Source organism: Leptonychotes weddellii, chromosome X, assembly GCF_054177405.1.
Source record: "Leptonychotes weddellii isolate Sample4059 chromosome X, ASM5417740v2, whole genome shotgun sequence".
Taxonomy (NCBI): Eukaryota; Metazoa; Chordata; class Mammalia; order Carnivora; family Phocidae; genus Leptonychotes; species Leptonychotes weddellii.
The window spans coordinates 56,539,540-56,550,695 of NC_138385.1; the positions used below are offsets into that span (position 1 = coordinate 56,539,540).

General features: G+C 37.3%; 1 protein-coding gene across 1 annotated transcript in view; it reads left to right on the forward strand.

Annotated features, from left to right (window-relative positions):
• NAP1L2 (nucleosome assembly protein 1 like 2) overlaps positions 1–7,498 on the forward strand; it is a 133,201-nt gene extending 125,703 nt beyond the window's left edge. Inside the window, exon 2 of the mRNA XM_006733692.3 lies at positions 4,983–7,498. Within this exon, the coding sequence (XP_006733755.2) occupies positions 5,295–6,680 (1,386 nt within the window). The 5' untranslated portion in view covers positions 4,983–5,294 and the 3' untranslated portion in view covers positions 6,681–7,498. The remainder of the gene's footprint in view (positions 1–4,982) is intronic.
• Positions 7,499–11,156: the final 3,658 nt, after the last annotated feature.

Sequence of the window (11,156 nt, forward strand, 5' to 3'; positions counted from 1 at the left end):
TTCTTTATCCAGTCATCTGTCGATGGACATCTTGGCTCTTTCCACAGTTTGGCTATTGTGGACATTGCTGCTATAAACATCGGGGTGCACGTACCCCTTCAGATCCCTACTTTTGTATCTTTGGGGTAAATACCCAGTAGTTGCTTACTGGGGCTATATTTAAAACAGATGTGTAAGAATTTGAGTTTGGTGCTTAGTTAAGGGCCCTAGCCTGTTATGAAGAATAAACATCATAGGGACTGATATACAGGGGCCGTCTTTGGCTCATTTATATAACAAAGGTCAGCAGGTTTGTGATAAAAGTACCAAGGCAATTAAATAAGGAAAAGACAGTTTTTTAAACAGATGGTGCTGATATAAATAAATATCCATATTTAGGAAGCTAAACACAGACCTTTAACTTACACTATATGCAAAAATTAAATCAAAATCGGTCACAGGCCTAAATATAAGAGCTAAAATTATAAAACCTTTAGAAAAAAATACAGGAGAAAATCTTTAAGACCTTGTGTTAGTCAGGGATTTTTTAGTTATGACATCAAAACACAGTCCAGTAAAAAGTGATAAATTTGATCTCATCAAAATTCAAAACCTTTGTACTTCAAAAACACAATCTTAGTTGGCATAAAAAGACATGCAACATACTGGTGGAAAATACTGCAAAACACGTATCTGATAAATGATTTGTATCCAGAATACGCATAGAAGTCTTATACCTCAATAATAAAAAGATAGTCAAACCAATAAAATATGGGCAAAGAATTTGAAGGCATTATGCCAAATATATATATATATCTCCAATAAGCAATAAAAGGTCAGTAGAGAAATGTGAATTAAACCACAACAGGATACCATTCTATATCCACCAGAACAGCCAAAATAAAAATGACTTGCACACAAATGTTCATGGTAGCATGATTCATAGTAGCCAAAGTTGAAAACAGCCTATATGTCTATCGACTAGTGAAAAAATAAACATGGTGTGTTATATCCATACACTTAAATACTATTCAGCAATAAAAAGGAACCAACTATGGATACTTGCTATGGCATAGATGAATCTCAAAATCTTTATTCTCAGTGAAATAAGCCAGACACACAAGACTACATATTATATGATTCAATTTATATGAAATATTTAGAAAAGGTAAAGTTATAAAGACAGAATGTAAATAACAGTTGCCTATGATGGGAGTGGGACGTTAGGAAGTATAGTGGGGATTAACAGTAAATGTTTATGAAATATCATTTTGGGATGATGGACATGTTCTAAAACATTTTCATGGCAGAGGCTGGTAAATTTAAGAAACCATTGAATTGTGCACTTGAAAAGGGTGAGTTACATGATATACAAAATATGACTCCATGGAGTTACTTTTAAAATAAACAATGTTGACATAAATATTATTGTACATGCCTTTTTGTGTATATACTAAATGTGGAATTGTTGGGTCCTAGGAGAGGCATGTGTTTAAAGTTAGCAGATGAGACACCTGGGTAGCTCAGTCAGTTAAGTGCCTGCCTTTGGTTCAGGTCATGATCCCAGGGTCCTGGGATCGAGTCCCGCATCGGGCTCTCTACTCCATGGAGAGCCTGCTTCTCCCTCTGCCTCTGTCTCTCATGAATAAATAAATAAAATCTTTAATAAAATAAATAAACTTAGCAGATAGTGCCAAATAGTTTTCAAAAGTTGTACCAATTTACAATCCTAGTAGTAATATCTAAGAGTTCCGATTTCTTTACATCCTTGCCAAAGTTTGGAATTCTTAGTCTTTTTAATTTTAGCCATTGTCAGTTCTCCTTATGTAGTAATCACTTATTTGTTTTGCATATATATGTGTATGTTATACATATTTCACCTATTTTTGCTTAGTGCTCATTTTACTGACAATATTGTTTATGTTTTTGTTTGTTGTTTTTTTTAACATTTTTTTATTGTGGTTAAATATACATAACATAAAATTTATCATTTTAACTATTTTTAGGTGTACAGTTCAGGGGCATTAAGTACATTCACATTATTGTCCAAATATCATCAACATCTGGAACATCTTCATTTTTGTGAACTGAAACTCTGTGTGCATTCAACAAAAATTCCCATTCCTCCCTGCCCCCAGACTCTGGCAACCACTATTCTACCCTATGAATTTGACTACTCTAGTTACCACATATAAGTGGAACCATAAAATATTTGTCTTTTTGTGCCTGGATTATTTCACTTAGCATAATGTCTTCAAGTTTAATCCATGTTGTATCATGTGTCAGAATTTCATTCCTTTTTATGGATGAATAATATTTCCTTTGTATATATGTACTATGTTTTGTTTATCCATTCTTCCATCAATGGACATTTGGATTGTTTCCACATTTTGGCTATTGTGAAAAATGCTGCTATGAACATATGGGTGTAAAAATATCTGATACCCTGCTTTCATTTCTTCTGGGTATATATCCAGATGTGGAATTGCTGGGTCCTGTGGTAATTCTATGTTTATTTTTCTGAGGATCCACCATATTGCTTTTTACAGCAGTTGCACCATTTCACATTCCTTAGCAATGCACAAAGTTTCCAGTTACTCCATATCCTTGTCTACACTTGTTATTTTCTGTTTTTATTCTTCTGATCACAGCTATTTTAATGGGTGTGAAGTGGTATCTCATAGTGGTTTTGATTTGCATTTCCCTAATTAGTGATGTTGAACATCTCTTCAGGTGCCATTTGTATCTCTTCTCTGTAGAAATATCTATTTAAGTCCTTTGCCCATTTTTTAACTGATTTGCTTGTTTTTGTTGTTCTTGAGTTGCAGGAGTCCTTAATGTATTCTGGATATTAATCCTCTATCAGATGTATGATTTGTATATATTTTCTCCCATTTCGTGGGCTGCCTTTTAACTCTGTTGATAGCATTTTTTGATGAACAAAAGTTTCTAATTTAAAGAAGTCCAATTTATCCATTTTTTCTTTTGTTGCCTATACTTTTGGCATCATATACTTTTGTTTTATGCAATGAAATACATCATTCCCTTTGTGGTTTCTATGACTGCATGAATGACTAGGATGTACTCTTCAATCTTAAAATTAGATGGCATATTTTCTCTTTTAATAATTTGGTTTAACTACATAATATATTTAAATAACAATGGATTTTCTTCTAAACTTACATTTTTGGAAACTACTAAAGGACATTGGAATATGGTAGTGAGAGGGAAAAGTTTATAAAAGGGTTTATCTCAGTTTTGTTTTTAGAAAACTCTAGCCTAAATGCAACACATATATAGACATGTTAGAAAGAAAAGGACCAAAATGTTCACATTGGTTCTGTCAGGGTTGTGAGATTACTAGTGATTTCTGTTGTACTCTAAAATTTTCCTTATTTTCCAAATTTTTAAAAATGAGCATGTGTTGAATTTATTATCAGAAAACTACAAGGAATGTTGCAATGGTTTCAGAACCAGAAAAAGAAACTTGGAATGCGATGGACTCATAACAAGGGAACTACCAGACTGATACATAAGGCTGAAAACTGAATTTTGTAAATACTGTGATGGTATACAGTACACAGAGATAAAATAAGTAAAAAGAAAACTACCTGTATACTGAAAGAATCTTAAAGAAATACAATATGTAAACAGTGTTTATCTCTGTGATAATAACACAATGCAAATTGTTTAAATCTGGGAAATAGTTAAAATTTTAAAAAATTGTTCAATTAATAAACTATCAGCATTGGAAATATGGACAATAAATATCATCAATGATCCCTATCCAGAAGATATTTTCTTTTTTTTATTATTATTTTTTTAAGATTTTATTTATTTATTTGACAGAGAGAGACACAGCGAGAGAGGGAACACAAGCAGGGGGAGTGGGACAGGGAGATGCAGGCATCCTGCTGAGCAGGTAGCCCGATGTGGGGCTCGATCCCAGGACCCTGGGATCATGACCTGAGCCGAAGGCAGACGCTTAACCAACTGAGCCACCCAGGCGCCCCCAGAAGATATTTTCAAATGACTGCATAGTATTCCATCCTGTATCATGTATTTAACCATGTCTTTAATGCTGAGATTTAGATTATTTTCAGTAACTCAAAAGTGTCAAGCAAATGCTATGATTTTTTAAATAAATATTACTTTATATTTGAACATTTCTTTTTAAAATGCCCAATGGCTTGAGAGCCAGTATCCAAAAAGAGGAAGAGACAAGTCAGTATTAGGAGTGAGTTACTGATAAGACTGGTTTATTGTCTTGTGTGTTCACTTGTCAGTTGGATACAGCACTTTGGATCTTTATCACGGGCCCTATTTCACCCTAACCCTCATCTAACCACCTCTTTTGTCCCCCCTGCCACCTCAGGAAATGTTAGGAGGCATTTCCAATTTAAAATTACTGCTCACTTACCATATAGCTTGTGGAAAATACAGTAAAAAACAAAATATAGACTATTTAAATCACTGACAATTACACCATCCTAAGATCAAGATCGCTGATTTTTTAAGTGTTTTCCCTTCTAGCCTATCTTTATAAATCCCCCCGCCCCCACCTCTCCTCTTTCCAGAGCCTGGGGCTAAAATCAAAGGGACAGATTTAGGATGGGTGGATGCCTTGTCCTCTGGCCTTGTCCTACATTTTAGATAGTATTTTTTTTAGCTTTTTTTTTTTTTGATATTATAATGCCAGTTACAAACTGAGAGAATAAACAAATAAAATCTAGGTTTCTGAAAACTCGGGAGGGGGTTGGAGGATAAGTGAGAGGTGGATGAATCAGCTATATTAGAGAACCTGGGAAGGTGAGCAGAGCTGGAAAACTTGCTAGATCTAATAATTTATTGGCTCAGGACTTGTCAATCGCCCAGCCCAGCTAATGAGATTAGAGCAGAGTCGTAGGGGAGGGAGGGAGTGACGCAGCCAACTCTTTGCTGGGAGAAAATCTAGTCAAGAGACAGCTGCGTAATCATATTGCGGCACCGTTTTTTTCTTGCAGCAGCTGCTGCTTGCGAAGGGTCCGCCCACTGCAGCTCTCTGCAGTCTCTGGCTTGCTCTTCCAAGGCTGACCATCGCCACTCTCTGCACTCAAGCCTTGGCTACGGTTGCCTCTGTCCGCTTCTCACAGCATCAGCACAGCCTTCATCCCGGCAGCAGCCTCCACCGTTACTCCCGCAGCCCAGACACTACTGCCTGTTCCACTTCTGCCCCAACCACCGCCGCTTCTGCTATTCCGGTGAGTCTTTCCCTGCGGAGGCCAGGTCTCCTTATCTTGGCGGTAGCCACCTTACGCGTTACGGTCCTTTGAAAAATGGCCGAGTCAGCCGACCACAAGGAACTGTTAGAATCTAGTCAAGAAGAGGCTGGTAATAAGGTAATGATGGAGGGACCCGGGGAACAGCCGGAGCGCAGTGAAGATGTCGCAGCTGGGCCTGGAGATGATAAGGAGAGCGGTGAAGAAGCCGCCGCTGGGCATGGGGAAGAAGGGGGGAAAGGTGAAGATGCTGCTGCTGGGTCCGGGGAAGGCGGGGTAAAAGATGAAGATACTGATGAGGATTCAGACCGTCCAAAAGGACTTATTGGTTATCTTTTAGATACAGACTTCGTTGAAAGTCTACCTTTGAAAGTTAAGTACCGTGTGTTAGCCCTCAAAAAGCTTCAAACTAGAGTGGCCAATCTAGAATCCAAATTTCTGAGGGAATTTCATGGCATTGAAAGAAAGTTTGCTGAAATGTATCAACCCTTATTGGAAAAAAGACGTCAGATCATAAATGCAATCTATGAACCTACAAAAGAGGAATGTGAATACAACTCAGACTCTGAGAACTATGATGATGCGATGTATGATGAGGAAGAGATGTATGGTAATGAGGAGGGCCTGATGCATGAGTATATGGATGAGGATGATGGCTATGAGGGAGATTATTATGATTATGCTGTTGAGGAGGATGATGACGATGATGATGACGATGATGATGATGACATTGAGGCTACTGGAGAAGAGAATAAAGAAGAACAGGATCCTAAAGGAATTCCTGATTTTTGGCTGACTGTCTTAAAAAACGTTGACACACTCACTCCTTTGATTAAGAAATATGACGAGCCTATTCTGAAGCTCCTAACAGATATTAAAGTGAAACTTTCAGATCCTGGTGAGCCTCTCAGTTTTACACTAGAATTTCACTTCAAACCCAATGAATATTTCAAAAATGAGCTGTTAACAAAGACTTATGTGCTGAAGTCAAGGCTGGCGTATTATGATCCCCATCCCTATAGGGGAACCGCGATTGCGTATTGCACAGGCTGTGAGATAGATTGGAATGAAGGAAAGAATGTCACTTTGAAAACCATCAGGAAGAAGCAGAAACACCGGATCTGGGGAACAATCCGAACTGTAACTGAAAATTTTCCCAAGGATTCATTCTTCAATTTCTTTACTCCTCATGGAATCAGCTCAAATGGAAAAGATGGAAATGATGACTTTTTACTTGGTCACAATTTACGTACTTACATAATCCCAAGATCAGTACTGTTTTTCTCAGGTGATGCACTTGAATCTCAGCAGGAGGGAGTAGTTAGGGAAGTTAATGATGCAATTTATGACAAAATTATTTATGATAATTGGATGGCTGCAATTGAGGAGGTTAAAGCCTGTTGCAAAAATCTGGAGGCAATAGTGGAAGACATTGATCGCTAAAAGCAAAGTGTACTTGGCCCTGACATTAACTGCCCTAGATCGTTACTCAAGATATAAGAAGTTAATTACAGTCTTGTGTTCTGAATTTTTTCTTGTAGTGTCACTTAAAACATAGGTCTCAGAAGTATAAGGGAAATTTAAATACTAATTCATTTGATCTTGCATTTTAGTAGTAGAATGCTTTCAAGAAATGTAAACTGTGGTAGATGATTTAAAATATTAATATAGTGTTGTGTAGTTGAATCCTTCTAAAGTCCTTTTATCATGTAACTATTAGTCTGTGGCTGTGAATATTATCGGAACTGCTAAATGAGGTCATTTATTTGGAAAGAAAATCTTGGAGAACCAACCCAAGGTTTTCTGCTGTTGTTGTTGTTTGTTTTTTATATTTGTGTTTTCTTAGTCCTTTATCTAGTGGGTTTAATTCTGTTGTACCTGCTTCATTTTGCAATAAAAATACAGTAGAATTTAAAACTTGAATGCTTAAGAAGCCTGCATATGGTTAAGAGTTTCAGGCAAAACCACATTTATGGTTAATAACAGCTTGTCCATAGGCTCTTGTATTTTATGTGACCATGATAAATAATAAAACTTAGTTATATTGAGGTTGGTGTTTATCAGTGAAGTGTTAATCACAGTACTCTCAAAAGATCACCACATATTGTTCTGTGTAATTTTGTAAACTGTAATCACAGTGTATAATTTCTCTTCCTATAGTACATTTAATCATTCATTGGAAGTAATCATGTTACCATTTTGAAGTTTTTTTTTCATGTTCTTTCACTGCGAAATAAAATAAATAAAAATTTCAGAGTGTATCCTGTTTTAAAACTGATCTTTTTTTCTCATAAAAGTATTATGTTCATTGGAAAACATCTGGAAAATACTAAAAAACACATTAATTAAACCAAAATCCACATACCCACTCCCCAAAGATAAGCACTGTTAATGTCTTGACTTATTTTCTATTATTTTTCTGTGTTTAAATATGCATGCAGGTTTACTAACACTATATTTAGATGTGCAAAGAAACTCTCAGATTTTTTTTAACTAATCTAATTTTAATCCTGAGTCCACTTCCACACCCCAAGTTTGCAGGGAAACAAAAATCTCAGTTTTAATCCAGTAAATTTGCTATTTCATAATTTAAACACTGTTATAAATAACAGGCTCTTGTATGTTAGTCTATATTTCAGATTTACCTACCCTTCCACAATGTCATCTAGATGTAGAGGGGCTTATATTGTTTTATGACGTTGGTGGGGGAGTGCACTGACTGGGGAAATAGGATGTGGTCGGTTAGAGAGCTGACTTGTCTCAGAGCTGACCCTGCCTTCTTCATATGTGGAAACCCAGAGGTTTGGCTTCCCATTTTGGCAGACTCTGAAGGTCACATCTATCCCTCTGGGAAAAACGGAATTTTTAAATCCCTTCCAAGCCATGTGAGATCTGAGAGCGGCTAGGAAGTGCTAACTGTGTCTCGTTATTGCTGCCTATCCACTCTTCCATCCCAGGTGATTGTGATGTGATCCCACAGAATTATAAGATGAAAGTGGAACAAAAGCTCTTCTGCTTGTGACTTATTCCTCCATTATTGAACATGCCTCCTTCGGATTTTGGCTCAGAGAGGTAAGTTTATAACACTGCCTGATTGTCTTACCCCTGCCTCATCTTTACAATCAACTGAGGAGGAAGATAGGGGCGTTTTCTTTCCATTTCCTATCTGGATAGGGCCCTCCTGTAATATATCTTTCTCCCAGGGACAATGGTAAATGCTCACTTGCTTTTCTCTGGGGTTGCAATAGTTGACAGGGTATAGGGAAATAGAAACAACTTAGTATTATAGGGGAACCTAAATTGGGAAATACTTCCAATGTATGCTTGATAAATATAAACATTTTCATACTCTTTACCACCCTCAATCTTGACCTCTGTTAAATTCCTGACCCTCCAACCCCCCCAACAAAACCAAGATTGGGCCTCTTTTAATTGTAGTTACTGTTACTGTGCATTAAAAATCAGAAACATGGGTGTATCTCTCCCTCTATTTTACAGAGGGGGCTAAACATCTTGAGGTCCCTCCTGTCCCTTTCTCCAGCCTCCATGAGATAGAGCAGTAAAACTGCTTCTGACCTTTGCTTTATCCCTCATGTCAGTGGTGTCTAGCTAAAGACCATCAAGGACATACCCATAGTTGAACAAGGACATGCCCAAGTTGAACATAGTTGAACAAGTTGAACATACCCATAGTCTCCGTCATTGCCATGAGAGAGAACACACATCCTAGGGAGACACTGTATGTTATCAGTAAGTAAGTGTTAGAAAACATTGTGGAATTTGGGCTTTGGTTGTGTGATTTGATGGAGGTTCTGTGGAAGTGGGGGTTTACTCTATATTATAGGACAATTTAATGGTTGGTAGTTCAATAAATCTCATCCATAGGGAGGAGAGACTAGAACAAGGATACAGCTGTAATTGGTAAGGAGGTCGTAGGCATTCATTTTAGCTAGAATGGCAGTGGTTTTTGGGATTTTGTGAGTGACACAGTGACTTTGTTTTTGTCTGTGCTTAGACAAAATTAGGTGGCCTTACTTTGTCTCATTTTATTACAGCCCCAGGATAACCTTGTTTGAGGTTGGTATTCTATGAGATGGTTTATATTCAATAGAAGAATAGCATGGCCTAGCTATGTGGACCAGGCCAGTTTCCTAATGTCAGGGACTGCTTTTTATATTTCCTTCTCTTTCACCCCTTCTCAGGGATGAAATTTGAGGCTGTCATCACTCCCTTAGCTTGTGTTGGGATGGATGTTCATTTGATTTGGGTTTAGACTAGTGTAAAGGAACTTTAGGCTTTGAGGGTAGGCCATAAGTTTCAGCCCACATACTAGGATTTAGTGCCCAAGTGTGACTAAGAATAGGATTTTTACCTTAATATTTTTATAATTGTTCTTTAAAAAATGTATCATTTATACAGTCCTGAAAGGGTTGTCGAGGTGGCTATTGGGCCTTGTTAGAAGTTTGGTATTTCCCGGGAATATACTGAAATACCTAAATACAATAAAATTCCATTTTTTGGGTACATAAAAATTTATAGTGTAAATTGTAGTATTTAGTATTATATATCATATGGTAGAGTGGTTAGTCTTTGAAGCCAGGCTGCTTAAGTTCAAATCCCAATTTTGTAACTTATTAGTCTGGTGACCTTGTACAAGTTACTTTATGTGTCTTAGTTTTCATATCTATAAAAATATAATAATTGCATATCTACCTCATAGATTATTATGAAGATTTAATTGATTTATATGAAGTGCTTGAAATATGCAAGGCACATAGGGAGTGCTGTATAGGTGTATCTATGTTATTTTATTACTAAGTTTATATCTGTGAAATATTCAAAACTAGTATACAGTGAAAGTGCAGTAAATTTTTATTAAATTATTAATAATTGTCCTTGTAATTTGTTTTCTAATTTACAAAAAGTGAAAGAGTATACTCTGCATTTTAATAACAAAATCTCCAGGATTTCTGCAAGTATTAAGGAAGCTAAGTGGCAAATTTAGCGGCAGTACTTAAGATACTGACAAGCCTGGTTAATGATGAGGAAAATATAGTGACTATGGTGTTACTTCCTCACCACTGAATGCATTCATTATCTTCGTAGCTGTGTACACCAAACTCAACACTCACCACAGGCCATTTGTTCACTGGCCAATGGTGCATTATTAAATTAAAATATTTGGAAACCAGAGAAAAATAGAATACAGAAAATAAGAATCACGAAATTATATATCATCCATAGGTACATAACAGATTTTTTTAGTTACACAGATATATGCAACGTGTAGCTTATTATTTTAAAGCATATAATCTTTAAAAAATAATTCTAAAGAATAAGTTTACATGGAACACATTTCTGAAATATATTTTCTCTGAATTTTTTTTGTCAAATAATACAGGTTTTAAAGTAAAAAAGAAAAGTATGTCCCCAAGTAAACAATCTCAGCCTGTTTTTTTTAAAACTACTCTAATGATCCATCTGTTGACCTGTTCTCAGGGTGTTTTAAGACAATAAAAACTCTCCAGGTCATGCAGCCAACGGGTAATCACTGCCCTCCATTCTGCCTGTGCACACACCTCCTCACTTCTCCTGGCTCTGCAGAGGTTTGCGTGTGCGCGCGCGCATGTGTGTGTTCACGTGCGGTCCCGCATGGGATGGGGTAAAGCGGGAAGGAAGTTAGGGGGGGAATGGTCATTTGTCATAAAGGACCCTAGCCCCGGTGAAACTTCTCTATCAGGGCGTGTGCGAGAGCACATGGGGGCGGGGGAGACAGGGCTTAATCATCATGGAGGCCGCTACTGTATCTCTCCTCTTCGGCCTTTGTGCGCGCGGTCGTGCGTGCGTGCGTGTGTGCGCGCGCGCGCGTGTGCGCGCATGCTGGTCAAAAGGAATGGGTGAGTCGTCTTCCCGGCTCCG